An 18,451-nucleotide genomic window follows, 5' to 3' on the forward strand; every position below is an offset into this window, starting at 1 on the left:
CCATTAATTAAGGTAAAGCTGGTTTCGTGGGTGTCACTGTGTGTGAGGGCTTTACTTATGACACTACTGTGGGTGGCTTTGGGTTTGTTTGATAAAAAATACTTTTTTCATTATTTCTATTAAATACTGTGAAACTGAAATATGAATCTTAATCATTTGAAGCCTGTACATTGGGATCTCTTGCAGAGATCACTTTAGCTGATCATGTTGTTTTAAAAATCCTCTGCAAAAAGGTTTGATAGCTGTATTGACAATTTATATAAGGTCTCGGTTTTAAATAATTTTCGTACTCAACAAAGTATAAACACAAGAGTTTGGCAATACACATATACATAACCTTACATATTAATATGTATTACTATACAGTATCCACAAGGAATACTTGGAGGAAGACATCGGTATAGAGAAAGTATGATAAATTGGAATGATGTAATACAAACTGCACAAGATTGCAAATAATAGTGTTCCTTGATAGAACTTATTGTTTGGTTACATAACCTGATTTAAACAAGAACGAGGCATTTCATGGGTAACTTCAACAAAAAAGCTGGTGCATCCTTGCTGAAATAATAGACTGCTTGTGTGCTGTTGACCCTATTCTGAACTCATTCGCTTGTCCTGAAAACATATTATGTAAATCCATCCCCCTTTGCTGCAGTGAAAAAAAGGATTGATTTTGTGTACAGATAAAAATTATTATACAACACAAGTCCAGCCTTACCTGTAGGAGGGAACTATAGAGAGAACCATAGAAGGTAATCAAGTGCTGAAAGCCAAGGTGTCAGAGATACAGTTTCTAAATGAATGTGGGGGATAAGAAAAGCAATCAAGATTAAAAGGAAGAAAAAGATTATTATGCAATGATTAATAAACTGCAATTTCTGCTTAGCAATCCTTACAAACAATAATATAGTCTTGTAGACCATCTGATTTGAAGACAGGAGAACTATAGCAGGTAAGTGCCTGAATACTTGACGTCACTTTGTACTTTAAATTGAACACTCCATTCTACCGCTTCTTTCTATTAGAGCTGAGCTTAGCTCTAAATGAGATCACAGAATGTTCACTCCACACTCTCCTTTTATCCCATCCTGCCTTTTTTCTTGATCAGTATACAGGCTAAGCCACCTGCTCTGTTTTATTTGGTTTTACTTAATTTTAAATGCAGTAGCAGAGCAAGGGATGTATAGGACAAAAAAAAAAGGACTAAAGTAGTGGCCCTTTAGACATCACCTTTCTTTTTGAATTTTTGGCATTAAAATACAATGGTGATGTGTTGGGTGACAGTATTTCTTCGCTGTTGATTTGCTGGACGATTTATATAAGCATGCTTCTGCTAAATGCCATAAATGTAAAGGGAAATGTACTTGAATTTTGCAATTTAAAAAAAATAATAATAAAGAAGGGAGAAAAAAACTTGCCTGAACTTCAAGAGCAGAGAAGCTAGTAGGGGGAAATGCATTTCTGCATATATAGAACTTTCTAGAGCCTTCAATGCCAGGACACAGATAATGCAGCCTCGTTAATTCATCTATAAAATGTATTTGTATAGAAGGTTGCCTTTGTTTTCTCATCCTTGAAACCTGCTTTCTCTGAGTTATTTGACTTTTGAAATATTTTTTTAATTCACTTTGATGGAAAAAGCCCTTTTTTCTCTGTTCGTGTTCACTTTAAGAGCAGAGACATTCTGTCAAACATTCCGTCAAGTAAATATAATTAACCAATAAAATTAAGTTTTATTCAGCACATCTTTCAATATGTTGATGCATTTTATCTCTAGATTGAATATATCTTGAAAATGACACTCACACTGCCACAGCTGCTCAGAGATTACTTGGACAAGCGCCAGATTAACCGGAACCGTCTGGTGACCAAAGATGGCCACTGTAACATTGAATATGGCAATGTGAAGCACAGTAGTCGCTTGGCCTATTTGCTGGATATATGGACAACCATCTTAGAGCTCCGCTGGACTGTAGTTTTCACCTTGTTCACAGCTGCCTTCCTTGTCAGCTGGTTCATTTTTGCATTTCTCTGGTACTGGACTGCTCACAGCAATGGAGATCTGAAGTGGCAGAACCCTTCAGCTGACCACACACCTTGCATAAAGAATGTCACCAGTTTTACCACTGCTTTGCTTTACTCTATAACAACACAGATGACTATTGGCTATTCTGCAAGGGTTGTCACCACATATTGCCCACATGCAATTGTCCTCCTCAATATCCAGACTCTCATTGGTACAGTAGTAAAATGTTTTTGGTGTGGAATAGTTATCACCAAAATGTCCTCTCCTAAGAAAAGAGCAAAAACCATCAACTTCAGTGAAAAGGCTGTCATCAGCCCTAGAAATGGTGCCCTGTGTTTGCAGATACGAGTGGCCAACCTACGTAAAACTCTTCTGGTTGGGAGCCAGATTTACGGTAAGATGTTTAGAACAACAGTCACACCTGATGGTGAGATCATCATCATGGACCAGATCACTGTCGATTTCATGGTGGATGCTGGGAAGGACAACCTGTTCTTCGTCTGTCCTTTGACCCTGTATCATGTGATTGACAGGACAAGTCCATTTTTTGAGATGGCAGCAGACACTCTGCACCAGCAGCAGTTTGAGCTGGTGGTGTTTCTGGATGGCACAGATGAGACCACTAACTTCTCCTGCCAGGCCAGGACTTCCTATGTCCCTAGAGAGATCATGTGGGGTTATGAATTCTTCCCCATTATCTCCCGTAGCAAAGAAGGCACATACTGCGTGGATTTCTCTATGCTCGCCAGACTGGTACCCACACCGACTCCACACTGTATCTTCTGCTTCAGTAATGCGAGAGCTCACCATTATGACCCCAGAGGTGGCACTGACAATCTGGACTTTGAAGCCTGTAACACTACTAACCAGGACAACATTGGTCACCAGAGTTTCCAACAATCAGTAAATATACAAACACTCCATAAAAGAAAACCTTAAAGTACACATCTTTAAAAATTATGTGTGTAAGTAAACATGTTTCCTTAAAAGCACTAAGAATGAAACTTCCTTGTTCTTTCTTCAGTGAAACAAGGAATTCTGCCAGTTCATGTTCAGATGCATTTACATAATCTTATATGGCAGCCTTATATATTTCTATATTTATGGAAGCTTTTTAAAACACATTGTCTCATGACAATGAATAGAAAGGCCAGGAATGTTGTAGTGCTGCTGCAATTGTGTAACATTCAGGAAATAATATGGGAGAAAAAAACGATCATATATTTTTTCATATATGCGAGCATATGTTAATTGTAATATGCAAATAAAATTATTTTGCCAAAATTCTGTTTTTAATTGGTGTTTTTATGAATACTTTAATGTATAATCTTTTAAAAATATAGTGTCTCCCACACTTCAGCAGAAAGCTAAGATTATATAAAAAGATATTGGGTCTTTCTCATCTGTTTTTAACCACGACATCTTTGCCTTTAGGTTAAGGCAAGATGTAGCACTTCCAGTGACTATCAAGTCAAACACTGGGCTTGACTACTACACCCATCTTCACAGAAATCAGTTTTCAATGCAGGAGAATGCAGTAATTTGTTCCACTACTTCAAAGTAAACCAGGAGGGCCAACTGAAAGATTTTTTCTATAAATAAAAAATGTTGTTTAATACACACTCACAATCCACTTTATTATAAAACAAAAGAATATTAACACCTTGTTGAACTGCAGCTCTGTTGCCATGAATGGTCATTTTTTGACCACAGGATCACACGACCATTGCTGTTTTACTATGCACAAATAATATATGAACAGCAGTGGCTTTGTGCTAACTAATCATAAACAGAGTAGACCAGGGCTGATTACTTCTGCATGAGAATAAATAGGCTCAGGTCAGGACTTTCTGTGTCCTTAAGGAGATCATGTGGGGCTGCCAGTTCCTCTCGATCATCTCCCAAAGCAAAGAGAGCAAATATCACATGGACTTCTCCAATGTAAGCAACATAGGCAATTGCAAGTAAATCTATTAAAAAAACAAACACTTTTGCTGTCTTAAAAACAATCTTTAACAGAGAGAAACTTCAGCAATAGGAAACAATTGAAAACAATATTTCTGTGTTGTTATTAAAGTGGATAAGTAAACATTTTACAATATTCCTATAAAACACTATAGAAAATGATTCTAACAGTTCAATTTATAATTTGTTTTTATGTGTAAGTAGTAATATAACAAGTTAGGTATGTGTTGGCTAACTGGAGTTAACCTTTATGTACTTATTTTTCATTTGTTCATGGAGAGATTACTAAGGTTTAAATATAAGACTTGAACTGTGATTGTGACTAAAGTGGAGGATGGGAGGAGGTTACAGGGCTGCACAAGCATATTTAACCCTGAGACTCTATGACTGGGATTTCTTGGTTGTTGGGTTTTTTTGTTTTTTGGTTTTTTTTTCTTAAAGAGGCTTAGGTCAGATGCTTACCACAAGCAAGCCTGATGAAATTTAGTAATAAGACATCTGGAGAAACGTGTGCAATGGCACACGTGAGTTTAAACCAGTTTAGATTGGGTTTTCAACAAATGGCTATATACGAAGCTAACGTGTTTTGTTAGCGTCAGATAAACTGGACTTGGACACACTTTCAGAATTCATTAAAGTTGTTTGGATGTCTGACAATATGGGGTTCGCCTGCTTCAGTAGATAATTAATCATTTAATATTTTTGGTTTATTTTAAAGTCAGACTGGAATGTACTATTTAACGTGTTCAGTGCAACCATCTATCTTTTGTCTCCCAATAAGCCCGTAATTATTAGAGAATTGGTACTGTAAAAAGTCGGCTATTCCAAGGTTTCTCAAGTAAAAACATCTTTCTATCAGACGTTGTGAGCTAACTAACGCTAAATAACTCGTAAGTAAGCTAGGAGCCTACTATTAATCGTATGTGAGATAACTTTCGAAACGCTTTGGAAGAGAGCTAACTTCACTAGTTAGCTAGGTTATAGATTCCAGGCAGTGGCGGCTGGCCAATAGAGGGTTATTTGTAATAAAATAATTGTTGTTTGAATATTTAAATTAATCAATAACTATTTGTTTTAAGTATGAGTGTGATAAAATGGATAATAATAAGTAATATATTAAATATATTGGGGAAATTAACTTCCTGGTTCATTCAATCTCACTTCTGGGGCGACAGAAAGATCGTCCAGTCACAGCCACAGCGTAGCCAATTACTGACCAGTGCTGATACAATATCCGCATGGTAACATAAATTTAGCCAATCAGCGTCCTCGAATCTGATGCCTAAAGCGCATTTATCGTTATTTATTGCCCCAAGCAGAGTCAGTCACTGGTGGAGTAGAGACAACGGTTTTGATAACAGTCAGTCAGAGGTGGAGTAGATACATATGGTGTAATTAATAGCAGTCAGTTAGTGTTGGAGTAGGGGCTTATGTTGTTGATGATGATGAACGCGGTTACTCAAGACATGGCATTTCAGAAGACCATTTGAGAAGACTGGTGGAGAAACTACACATTGGTGAGTAGCTTTCTAAGATGGCTAGCCTAGCTACAACTGGTCAGGTTGTGTATTTTGTGGTAGTTTTTTATTTATAGTACCAATGAACTAGCTAGGCTAGTGAAACCTAGGTTTGTGCTAGTCTTAGCAAGTCTTAGCCTTCTATCTGAGCACATTAGAGCTGCAGCTAATGGCATTTATTCTTAGTCTCTTGATTGTTAATGCCAATTAAATAATTACTGGCTATTTCACAGAGCACTAGTAGTTTGTGTTGTGTTGGGATGGTTGCTGAAACTGATTGTCTCAGCCCCACCCAGAATATTTTTGACCAGCTTCCACTGGCACTATCCTTTTATTTTAATTTTTTGGCTCTACGGAGTGAAACAGCCAGTTGTTTTAACGTTTTAAGGCCACAATGCTCACTAGCGGGGGCGGGGGCGGGGGGGGGGGGGGGAAAACTTGCCTGCATCAAGGCATAAACTGAGTAACATGGGATTAATGCTGGCAATGGGTGATTTCAGGATCAGAGCTTTGAAACCAGACCACCCCACACCCATTTTAACAAAATTGTGGACTCTCATTCCCAGACTTTATCTTTTTGGGCAGGGGAAACGCTGTGACTGGAAAGACACCAGCAAATCTGAGAAAACCTAACTTAAAAAGACGATGAGGTATAAAAAATAATGCAAAAGTGAAGAAATCCTTGTCTATGCTACTAACTGGAGTGGAGCCCCCACACCACAGACTGTAACTGGTGTGTGGGTGGGTGTGTACACGTGTATACTCTCAGCGCAGTCACTACACGGCTTCGGGGAGAGCGGGGCAAAGGAAAGGTTGGAGAAAGAACGTGGATCACATGGGGGCATGGGGTGAATGTGGATCACATGGGGGTACTGCTGTATTTTCATTGTTAAAATATGTTTAAATCATGTACTTTCTATGGTTTCAACATTTTTCAGCTTATAAGAGACAAACTTGTGTTTAAAAAAACAGCAAAAATGACATTTTTAGGGTTGCTGGGACTCAGTTTAGGGTTGCTTCAGCACATATTAAATGGGTCTAAACACACCTATGCTGTCGGCATAGGAAACACGCTATGTAGAACACTTAGAAGGGGTAAGAGCAATATAGCTTCATTAAAAACTAATTGTTTTATTTGGGAATAATTTAAAAGTTGCTTAACAAGTGTTAAAATTTGCTTATAAAGCTGAACATAGTCTATGAGCTGTCCAATAACAACTCAGCCCTTTTTGTTTTTGTTTTTACTAATTAATTCAGAGACAACTCTGAAGAAAGAATAAACAAAGCACAGTTTGATCCATTTTAAAATGTGTAGTGTTGCTGTATTTAATTATCTTTTACACTCCACTTGATGATGTATAGGTACTATTGGCTATCTAGGAATGTAATTTCATTATTTTTAAAGAAAAAACACATACCAGGTGAGTAATGACATTTATTTGCTGAATCTAAGGTGCCATCCCTATTTTATAAGCATATGTTTAAGTATTCACCTTGGAGGGATGGGGCCCTAGACGAAATGGAGGTACTGCTGGGATATTAAAACTTAGCTAAATACAGCAGTTTAGCTGTGTAATTCTTTTCCAGTTAACCCTTTAATAGCAATTAAGGTCAGATAATGCATTAAAAGAGACATGGCATATAATTCTAAAATGGAGCAGAAGCCATATTCTAGACTTCAGAGCTTGAGAATTGGTATAAAGGTGAAGACTTATTTTCCACTGTCATGTTAGTAGTTGGGGTTAATGAAGTTTCTGCTGTAGACAAAGTTAAAGATGTTCAAAAAGTTGTTTGGGGGGTGTAAGAGTAAAAGGGAGGACCTTTGATGTTGAGACTAATAGTCCCATGCTTCTGTGTGAGTGCACAAAAGTGTTAAATCCACTGTCTCACCTCAGGTAAGAACACATGATGGTTCCTCACCCTGGAAATTCATTATGCCATTTCAGATGGGTTTTATGAAAAGCTGGGAAACCTCTTATCAGTGGGAAAAGCAATGGAGGACTTACAAACTCTGTCATCTTCTTAGCACTTAAGGCAACACAATGGAGTCTTTTCTCCATGTTATGGGAGAATTTATGAATCTGAGCTATAGTTACTACCGGCTTAGAGCAGTTTTCCGGTGCACAGAGAAGCAGTCAGGACACTGGCCTAAAGGGTCCTGTTCTTGAAATAGTAAGGGCTTTAAGTTTCACTAACCCTGAAGTAAAACTAGAAGAGTATCTGGATTCCATAAATCATGCTTGTGGATATGTAGAATCTGGTGAAGATTTGTGGTCCTCTTCTTTGATGCCGCAAAAATCAGGGGAAAACCTGTCAGAGATGGAACCATTTGGTCAGAGATGGGAACCATTTTTAGCCTACACGGTCCAGAAAGGAGGCATCATGACCTAAGATATGGACAGAGTGAGAGTAGAGCAACTGTTCAGAGGTGCAGGGGGGGCTGACTTAATGTTACTACAGTTGCACCTCAAAAAAAAGAAGAAACAGACCCCCTAATTTTCTAGACGTGCTTAGATCAGAGCAGAAAAGTAGTGAGGGGTTTCACTGTAAAATAAACCTTTGTGTACATTAACTTAGTGCTCAAGATTCATTACAATAAAGGAGCATAAAAACAAAACTAATTTCTGAAAGAGCAGGTGGCTGAAAAAAAAATTAGGCTAAAGACAGCAGGAACTCAAATAAAAGTGACCTAGCAAGTAAGCAGCATTCTTGTTCTGCATGGAGCCATGCTATGAGCACTATGAGCATTGCTCCAGTACTTGAGCGACTAGGTCTCACATCTATAGTGAAATGGCAGATATATGGTCACCCTTGTAAGCAGCAGCTGTCTCAGTTTCCTGTGCAACAAATGACAGATTTAGCAATTTTGGACTTTAGCTATTCCATCTTTCCATACAGAGGCTATGTGCTGATGGATGTCCAGTTTCCAAAAGAGTTCACTGGTGCCCTTGAGATTTTATCTGTATTGGCACTGATTTGTCCTGATCCCAAGCCTCAGACCAAACTAGGCTTGGGCTATAATGTAAATTTAGGCAAACAATTATCGTCTCCAGATTTATCCCAATTAAAAGATTTTATCAAGTTAAAATTTCATTTACTAAGTACCTCACATAAGCATTACAGGGCTTTTCATCTGTTTCAGTCACGTGTTTAATTTACATGCGCAGCAGTAAAACATTTGCTGCATCTCAGTTGAGCAATAAATAATTAACAGGGAATCTTAATTCTGGAAGAAAAAAAAAGTTTGAATATTATGAAGCAATAATAATACCTGTTTATGATGCATGTATATTACCCTAATAGTTGTAGTTTAAGGTCTTTAACAATCCAGATTGGTTTATACACAAATATTGTTTTTCATTTAACTTTTCACCAGTTACCGACAAGCATTTTTGCACCAATGTCTACAGCAAATACAGTCATCGGGCAGAGTATTATGCAAAGATTTTATTTTTATTTATAGGAATAAATTATGAACTTCAAATTACGAACTTGGAAAAAACTTGTACAGCATCCTTAATAAATGAACAATCTAAATCAAAGGCATACAATTAAATAGCTTGAATCTAAAACAGATGGGCACTGGCTAATGTTACATTTTAAACAGTAAGCAATAAACTAACACAGCAATAAATAAAAACATTCTGTTGGATTGACAAAATATGCCAAAAATTAACAAATAGTAGTGTACAAGTTGTACATTCAGTAGCAAAATTAACTTTGGTCACTACCATATGCCAGTGCACATTCTTTGCAAGGAAGACAAGCATGCTAACCTTGTCAGATTTAAGATGAGAGTGTGAGGAGTTAGCATTTTCCAGCTGTGCTTAAAACACACTGGACAGGGTACTTGTTGCGCGCGCACACACATGTATTTGCGCAGCTGCCATTATCGATCATACGCTACCATGCTAGCGGATCATCATTGCCAGCTTCCATTCATTGAATACAGAGCAAAGACCCTTAGCTATATTGGTTGCAGTGTGGCTGTCTGGAAATAAGCTTCCACTGTGGCAAAAATGATGTGTGCCATCACATAGACAGCATGTAACACTCTTGACATCTAAATGTTCTCTGAGTTTGTCTCGTTGAAAACCAAAATATTGCCAAACTGGCACAGTGACACCCATCTTCTGTACAAGCTCATCCATTTTTACGGTCTACTGGGGAGTAGGTCACATGTAGCAGAGTTTGTTTCATGTCCATGTACCCAGCATTCTTTGGCAGACTGAAACTCTACATTATATATCTACATATAATATTTTCAAGTGGTGGTTTAAAAACGTAAATTTATAGTTAGTTGGAGAATCTATGATCATGTGGTATACTTAAATGCCATCTTTTCTGTTATATGTCTAAAATTTTCATACACCATAAAATAGAATGTTTGTATAAAGTCAAAGGCATTGACACAAATCAGTGGTAAATGTCATTAGTACGTGATAAAAAGAAATAGAAGGATAATTTACCTAATATCGTCACTGCTTTAAATTATTACGACATACAATCATGTCGTTTATTGGCCCAAGGCTAGACCAAACCAGTGTTGTTGTTTTTTTTGTGAGTACAAATGCCAGTCTATTTTGAAGGCCTGTGTCATTGTACAAACAAATGGAAAATACCAGCTTAGTACAGGTGCAGAGTGTGAACTGTGGGCCTGCTTTTTAAGGCAATTTTTTATTTGGTAGAAGTTCTTGTTGGCCCTGTGAGATGGCTAGGTAGCCTAGTTTTCTCCCCTTAAAAGACTTGCTGTGTGCAATTTTAGATGTATTTGCATGTTCCAGTGATGAAGAATGCATTACTAGTAGAAAAAAAAAATCTGTCCCACTGGATTGTTATAGCTTATCTTGTATTAGCCTATTGTAGCTCCAGTGTCTACTATTGATGTCAATAACTTCTTCCATCTTGTAGAATGAAAGCATGAAGGAGATTACTCTGCAAAAACATAAGCCTGTTGAACAGGTGCTGCTCACAGGGCTAGCAACACCACCTTTTGGGCAGTGCCTGGAAATATAGACCGAAACCTTATTGACTCTGGTGACTGCTTTCACTCACTTGGAATTTGGGAGAGGCTCAGATAGAAGATATGTAGCAGAAGACTAGTAGTCACTGCATGAATGGGAAGTTGCCCTGGCAAAAAGAGTGGAACACCAGACCCAAGAACATTCCATGAGTGTTCTCAACATATAGGACTTACCAACATTTATTTGACATTTTATGGCATTTAGCTGACACTTTTATCCAAAGCTGATTACAATTGCAACTTGAGCAATTGAGGGCTAAAGGCCTTGCTCAGGGGCCCAGCAGTGGTAAATTGATGGCGGTGGGGCTTGAACCAGCAACCTTCTGATTACTAGCCAAGTACCTTAACCACTCTCATAAACAAAGACTCCAGAAGCTAAAACTTGATCGCTTTATGGAGACTTTCTATTATTCGTTTCTTAACCAGCAAAAGTATAAACAAGGCACTGGCTATACACATACATGACATTCCATAATATGTATAACCACACAGAAATGCATGGAGGAAGAGAATTGTATTAAAATGGAGTGATTTAATACAAACTGCACAGGGTGGCAGAGAATAGTGTTCGTTGATGCAAGTTATTGTTTTGCTTACGTGACCTGATCTGAAAAAGAACGAGGTGTTCCTGGGTGACTTCTGAGAATAAGATCCTGGCAGAGAAAACAGACTGTTTTGTGTGATATTTACCCTGTTCTGAACTAACTAGCTTCTCCTGTAAACTTGTTGTGTAAACTTGTAGTGAAAAAACCCAACTGATTTTGTGTACAGATAAATATTGTTATATGCCTTAAGTCCAGCCTTACACATAGGAGGGAACCATAGAAGACTCAAGAGCTGAGACCCAAAGTGTCAGAGACCGATTTGAATGAGTGTGGGGAATAGGAAAAGGAATCAGTATTAAAAGGAAGTCAAAATTATGATATAATGGTTAATAAACTGCACAATTCCTTCTTAGTAATCCTTATAAACTATTAGTAATATAGTCTATGGTTGACCTTCTAGTTTGAAGACAGGAAAGCATCAATAGCAGGTAAGTGCCAATCTGAATACTCGACATCACTTTGTAGACTGAACACTCCAGTCTGATTCGCTTTTGAGGTTGAGTTTAGCTCTAAATGAATTCACATTATCCATTTATCCTACCTTGCCTTTTTTCCAGAGTGGTACACAGGCCAGCCCATTTGCTCTTTCTTAAATTCATTTAGTTTTACTTCCTTATATGCTGAGGCAAAATGTAGAGGAAGATATACAGGGCAAGGAAAAAAAACTACAGAAAATAGTGATGTGAATGTGCTACAGTCATGGATTAATGTATTCTCCAAATAAAAAAAGGAAAACAGCCAGTGAAATAAAAACAAAAACGTGATCTCATATAGCAGGCGGAAAAAGATTTATGCATATATACAATGTTCTAGACCCTTTTAAAGCCAGGACACAGGCAATGCAACATCAAAGTCATCTATAAAATTCATATGTATTGGAAGATTTTATTTTTCTCATTTTAGAAAACTGCTTTTGCTGAATTATTCCAAATACTAATGTTTTTTTAAAATTCATTTTAGTGGAAAATAAAATTTGAAACTGAGGTTCAGCCCTGTTGTTCTATGTTCATTTTCACTTTAAACATTATTTCAAGTAAATATATTTAACTTTACACAATTAAGGTTTACTCAGTACATCTTTCAAAATGCTGATATGTTTTATCCCTAGATTGAATACATCTTGAAAATGACACGCACACTGCCACAGCTGTTCAGAGATTACTTGGACAAGCGCCAGATTAACCGGAACCGTCTGGTGACAAAAGATGGTCACTGCAACATTGAATATGGCAATGTGAAGTACAGCAGTCGCTTGGCCTATTTGCTAGACATATGGACAACCACCCTGGAGCTCCGTTGGACTATAGTGTTCATCTTGTTCGGAGCTGCCTTCCTTCTCAGCTTCTTCCTTTTTGCACTTATCTGGTACTGGATTGCTCGCAGTAATGGAGACTTGTGGTGGCAGAATCCTTCACCTGACCACAACCCTTGTGTAATGAATGTCTATGGCTTGACCACTGCTTTCCTCTACTCCATAACAACGCAGATGACCATTGGCTACACTGCAAGGGTCATTACCCCATATTGCCCGGGTGCACTCGTCGTTCTCAATATCCAGACTCTCATTGGTACACTCGTAAAATGCTATTGGTGTGGCGTGGTTATCGCCAAAATGGCCTCACCTAAGAAAAGAGCAAAGACAATCAACTTCAGTGAAAAGGCTGTCATCAGCCCTAGAAATGGTGCCCTGTGTTTGCAGATACGAGTGGCCAACCTACGTAAAACTATACTGGTTGGGAGCCAGATTTATGGTAAGATGTTTAGAACAACAGTCACACCTGACGGCGAGACCATCATCATGGACCAGATCACTGTCGATTTCATGGTGGATGCTGGGAAGGACAACCTGTTCTTCGTCTGTCCTTTGACCCTGTATCATGTGATTGACAGGACAAGTCCATTTTTTGAGATGGCAGCAGACACTCTGCACCAGCAGCAGTTTGAGCTGGTGGTGTTTCTGGATGGCACAGATGAGACCACTAACTTCTCCTGCCAGGCCAGGACTTCCTATATCCCTAGAGAGATCATGTGGGGTTATGAATTTTTCCCCATTATTTCCCGTAGCAAAGAAGGCACATACTGCGTGGATTTCTCTATGCTCGCCAGACTGGTACCCACACCGACTCCACACTGTATCTTCTGCTTCAGTAATGAGAGAGCTCACCATTATGACCCCAGAGGTGGCACTGACAATCTGGACTTTGAAGCCTGTAACACTACTAACCAGGACAACATTGGTCACCAGAGTTTCCAACCATCAATAAACACAGAAACACTCTATAAAAGAAAATCTTAAAATTACATTCTTTAAAAATTATGTATGTATGGAAACATGTTTCCTTAAAAGCACTAAGAATGAAACTTCCTTGTTCTTTCTTTAGTGAAACAAGGAATTCTGCCAGTTAATGTTCAGATGCATTTACATAATCTTATATGGCAGGCTTATATGTTTTTCTATTTATGGAAGTTTTTTTCTTGTTGAAATGGGTAACTGATAGGAACTAATTATGGAGATCATATATTTTCATGTTACCACATATTAGTTATGATATGCAAATAAAAGTGATTTTGCCAAAAACTTGTTCTCAGTTTGTTTTTATGAAGACTGTAATGCACAAACTTTTAAAATCTTAGTGTTTCCCAAACCCCAAGAGCAAGCTATAATTCATAGCTCACCTGTTTTCAACCACTGCATCTTTGCCTTTAAGTTAAGGCAAGGTGTACCACTTCCAGTGACTAGCAAGTGAAACAGTGGACATGACTAACACACCTGTCTTCACAGAAATCAGTTTTCACTGCAGGAGAACACAGTATATTGTTCCACTACTTCAAAGTAAATCAGGAGATGTTTGATATAAATATTTTATTTATATAAGATATGAAGTGTAAGAGAGTCCTTATTTTTATTATAAATTTATATAATGAAATTTCTACGGGTGGCAAGAATAAGCAGAAAGAAAGTGGTTACAGTCTTTCATGGATGATGTTTACAATGTAAATTAGTTTGACAAACAGCAGGGTGGTCAATGGTTTGAGATTGCAGTGTGAATTACAATTAGCAGTTTGAGATTAGATCACACTATAAATAAGGTACACTCTATTTACAGGAGGCAGTATGAGCATCAAAAGTGCAACAATATAGTATGACTAGTTAAATAACATTGGCTTTAAAAGGGTGATGCAGTTATTCTGTTCCAGAGGTGTTCTAGACAGTCTGAATAATATTACATATGCCCTGCATGTGTAAAGTGATTGTTCATTGAATGTTCAAAAGGTGCAGAGTATAGCATTAAGAGTACATGGTTACAGATGGGTGGGGGGAACTTTTGTGGTAGCTGAGCCCTTTTCAGCTTCCTTAAGAAGTACAGACTTTGTTGTGCCCTCTTTATCAGGCATTATTAGGTAGACCATGGAGACCAGGTATTAGGAGGCCATGATAAGTGTCTGTATATGTGGACACATACTTCATTCTCCACTCATTCTATTGCTTCCCCAGAAAAGTGGAGGGGGAGTTGGTCTGGCTTTCTTATTCTCCTGAATTACTTTTGTCTTGTAGGTGTTAAGTATTAAGTTGTTGAAGTTGCACCATTCACCTAGACATTCCTCATTCATGTAGGCACTCTCATCGCCCTCTGACAGAGGTCTACTATTGTGGTGTCTGCAAATGTTATAATGTTTGAAGAGTGAATAGGTGTGCAGTTAAGTGTAAACAGGGTAAAGAGCCTGGGGCTCAGTACACAACACCTGCGAGGTTCCAATGTTCAGGATAAGAGTGGAGGAGGTGTAGTTTACAATCTTGACTCTCTGGTCTGTCAGATAGGAAGTCTCTGACCCAGAAGAAAATGAGGCTGCTCAAACCTAAGATCCCCAGTTTGCTGAACAGTTTATGAGGAATAATGGTGTTGAAAGCAGAGCTAAAATCCACAAATAATATCCTAACATACATATTGGGTTGTCAGTGCCATGTCGAGTGTGTTAGAAAGGTCCTCTGTCTCTGTCCTTTTATTTGTAGGCAAATTGCTGCTGGTCCATATCTGAAGGAATGATGGCTTAGGTGTGGGAAAGCATTTCATGATCGATGTTAGTGCACCTGGTTAGTTGTCATTGAGGCCTTTGGGGCTCAGGATGATTGTGGTGGTCTTAAAGCTTGTTGATACTGCAGCTTATAGTAAGAGGGTGAATATTTTACTATTACACCTCATATTTGATTTGCACAGATCTTTAGTGTCCGTCCAGAAACTGTTTGCACCCGCTGCTTTGTTGGCAAACACTGTCTGCAGCGTGGTCCTCACCTGATGATTTAAGACCAGTGTCTGCTCCCAACCAAGAGGTGTGGTGTAAGAAGTCTTCTTGTTTTGGACTTCAAACCATGCAAAGAATTGGTTTAGCATATCAGATAGACTGCATGTAGATGACAGACTTCCACCTTTGGCCTTCCCCAAGTGCACCATTCTGTCCGTTCTATAGATGGAGTGCACTATTAACTCCATGTCAGCACCAGGAACAGCAATAACAGCTGTTCTTGTCATCCATCTTGAGCTCATCCATCTTGTTGGTGAAAAGACTCGGGACAGCTGCTCTGAGTGTATTTGCTTGTAGCCTAGCATGCAGCCTATCTTTCTTCTCCTGCTCTTCCTTTCTCTGCACTGCCTTCATTGCCTCACCAAGGGTGTGTCAGCTCCATTGGGCTCCAGTGGGATAGCTTTTAAGTAAAACGTTCTTGTGCTGATAGACCAAGAAGAACCCAGCTGCTTGGATGGTTTGGTCCAGTACCACTGGGTTCAGCCATGTCTTGGTAAAGCAGGCGAGGTTGCAGTGCCGAATGTCTCTCTGAAACTTAACCTTGGACCTGAGCCCATTCAGCTTGTTCTCTAGAGACTGGACATTGGCTGGCAGGATACTAGGCAGGGGAGCACAGTGTGCCCAAGCCCTCAGCCTGTTCCAGATGCCAGCTTGTTTCCCCTGGGAGTCGCCACTTTGAGTTACTTCCTTTGATCCTCAGCAGGATTTCACCCAGCTAGCATGTATCCGTTGTTAAAAACAGCAAGGAGTGAGTAGATTGCAGTGCAATAGAAATAAGAGTATTTCTATCATAGCCGATAAGAGCTATGATACAAAAGGAAAGAATGTGCAAAAAAACAAGCAGATGCCCTCAATGGCGCCATCATTATAGCTAAGCATTTGCCTTACCTTCTCTACCCTACGCTCATGCTGTGGTACAACCACAGGTGACTGTTACGTATACATCTCATTTCACATAGTTTTATAGTTTCTAACACACAACAGTAAGCAGTACAATGTCATTTCAGGCCTAGTGTTGCTTTCACATAGTGGGGTCTCAAAGCTATGTGGGTGCTGTCCACGTCAGGTGCTGAAGTTATATACTAGCTATCAGCTACCTTGCTGACCATGATGTGGTGCTGAAATTGAATTACATGTTTTACCCGATAACTCCAATAGATGGATTAAATCTGGATTAATTTTGAAATAACATTGGGAGTATTAGGAACAGTGTGCACACCCTTTCTACATGCCTTGTGTATAGTTCAGATTAAATATATTTAAATAAACACAACAAACATTTCTTTATTATAAGTTATTTAATACTTACAAATGTATTTACACATTTCCTTTAAAAATAGCCACAATAGAATGTAAACAGTGAACCACAAATTATTATTAGCACACATCTTTAATATTTCAGAGCAAGTTACATTTGGAATTCCTTCATCAGAGGTTTTTTTTTGTGTGTGTGTGTGTGTGTGTGTGTGTACGTGTTTCATCATTATTATGCCCTGTGTTCACTTTCTTAGTCACTACTAAAAGCTAATTTTATTATCATCTGTGTCCTGTCACTGTGCTCCACATTTGAGAGCTATTTCCAGACAGAGCAAATCCAAAGATAATAAATATGTTCAGTTCAGTTTTTGGCATAACTCATCTAATCACTAACGTCAATCACCTCAAAACCCTTGTTTTCAATTCCGTGAGCAGACTGGTGTTGGTGGGCATTCACGTCATGATAGCAATAGGCACAGTGCGCAGTTGCAACTGTCTCGACTTTGGAGAAGTTGGAGAAGTTCACGCAATATTTGCCCTTTTTGCTGCGGGAGATGATGGGTAGGAACCTGTAGCCCCACATGATCTCTTGAGGTATGTAAGAAGTCCTGACCTGGCAGGGGAAGCTGGTGGAATCAGCTTTGCCATCCAGAAACACCACCAGCTCAAAGTCCTGCTGTGGCAGTGTGTCCACAGCCATCTGGAAGAATGGACTTGTCTTGTCAAGCACATGGTACAGAGTCAAGGGGCAAACAAAGAACAGGCTGTCCTTCCCAACGTCCACCTGAAAGTCAATATTGATCTGCTCCATAATGATTGTTTTTCCTTCAGGTGTGATTGTTGTCCTTATTAGTTTCCCATAAATTTGACTGCCAACCAGCAAACTTTTGCGAAGGTTGGCCACTCTTATTTGCAAACAGAGTGCATCCTGTTTAGAGCAGATTACAGCCATCTCAGTGAAAGTGACTGCTTTGCCTATTTTCTTGGGTGAGGACATTTTGGTAATAAGCACACCACACCAGAAGCAGACAATGACTGCACCAACAAGAACTTGGACAATAAGGACAACGATGGCACTAGGACAAGTTGGGGTAATTACTCGAAAGCCATAGCCAATAGTCAGCTGTGTCTCCAATGAGTAGAGGTATGAAGTGGTTAAGTCATACATATTAAGTATACAGTAACTGTGGTTACTTGGAGGGTTCTGATACCACAAGTCACCATTATCACGGGCTACCCAGTACCAGATAAGTGTGAAGATAAACCAACTGAAAATGAAAGAGGACACATAGAGTAATGTGAAGGAGTACCAGCGAAGTTCCACAAAGGTGCTCCATGTGTCTTGCATGAAGGCAAACCAGGCGCTGTATCTCATTTTGCCATACTCAGTGTTACAGTGGCCATTTTTGGTCACTAGACGTCTTCGTCGCATTCGTCGCCCAGCCAGGTAGCCGCTAAGCAACTGGCTTAAAGAGCGAGCCATTCTCAAGGTGCAAAAGCCTCAATCTGGGGAGAGAATACAAACATTGCTGCACTAAATGAATTTTATACATGTTATATCAGTATGTATTGAACTCCAGAAGTAATTGAAGAGTGACATTGTTAAATTGACAATTGCATTGAACAGTGATTATTTTAATGTGTAGAATCCTGCTTTAATTTGAGGTTAACATTTGTCAACCTTATAGGAATCACTTATCTTTTTAAACATAGCCCAACCACCTTAGCTGACCAAATTTAATTGGGCAAATAA

General features: G+C 38.9%; 3 protein-coding genes across 6 annotated transcripts in view; 2 read left to right on the plus strand and 1 right to left on the minus strand.

The window, feature by feature from the left end:
- Nucleotides 1-1,798: 1,798 nt before the first annotated feature.
- Nucleotides 1,799-6,363, plus strand: LOC113577465 (ATP-sensitive inward rectifier potassium channel 1-like). Its single transcript, XM_027010118.1, has 2 exons — nt 1,799-2,882; nt 6,281-6,363. The coding sequence occupies exons 1-2, from the start codon at nt 1,799-1,801 to the stop codon at nt 6,361-6,363; spliced, it is 1,167 nt and encodes a 388-aa protein (XP_026865919.1).
- LOC113577464 (ATP-sensitive inward rectifier potassium channel 1-like) lies at nt 5,381-15,029 on the plus strand. Its single transcript, XM_035525427.1, has 3 exons — nt 5,381-5,511; nt 12,248-13,376; nt 14,956-15,029. Exons 2-3 carry the CDS (start codon nt 12,266-12,268, stop codon nt 15,027-15,029), a joined length of 1,185 nt encoding a protein of 394 aa, XP_035381320.1. The 5' UTR covers nt 5,381-5,511; nt 12,248-12,265.
- A 1,747-nt stretch (nt 15,030-16,776) lies between these two features.
- LOC113577434 (ATP-sensitive inward rectifier potassium channel 1-like) overlaps nt 16,777-18,451 on the minus strand; it is a 28,708-nt gene continuing 27,033 nt past the window's right edge. For all 4 annotated transcript variants that reach the window (XM_035524933.1, XM_027010071.2, XM_027010072.2 and 1 more), the window contains one exon: nt 16,777-18,204. In XM_035524933.1, the coding sequence (XP_035380826.1) occupies nt 17,081-18,181 (1,101 nt within the window). In that variant the 5' untranslated portion in view covers nt 18,182-18,204 and the 3' untranslated portion in view covers nt 16,777-17,080. The remainder of the gene's footprint in view (nt 18,205-18,451) is intronic.

The sequence above is a fragment of the Electrophorus electricus genome, chromosome 4 (genome assembly GCF_013358815.1).
Source record: "Electrophorus electricus isolate fEleEle1 chromosome 4, fEleEle1.pri, whole genome shotgun sequence".
NCBI lineage: Eukaryota > Metazoa > Chordata > Actinopteri > Gymnotiformes > Gymnotidae > Electrophorus > Electrophorus electricus.

Bases quoted from the DNA above. Each gene is read 5' to 3' on its own strand.
- LOC113577465 (XM_027010118.1), top strand. From the start codon at position 1,799: ATGACACTCACACTGCCACAGCTGCTCAGAGATTACTTGGACAAGCGC. The intron at 2,883-6,280 runs GTAACACTACTA...GTATACTCTCAG, and splicing joins CAATCTGGACTTTGAAGCCT to CGCAGTCACTACACGGCTTC.
- LOC113577464 (XM_035525427.1), top strand. From the start codon at position 12,266: ATGACACGCACACTGCCACAGCTGTTCAGAGATTACTTGGACAAGCGC. The intron at 13,377-14,955 runs GTCACCAGAGTT...CTGGTCTGTCAG, and splicing joins TACTAACCAGGACAACATTG to ATAGGAAGTCTCTGACCCAG.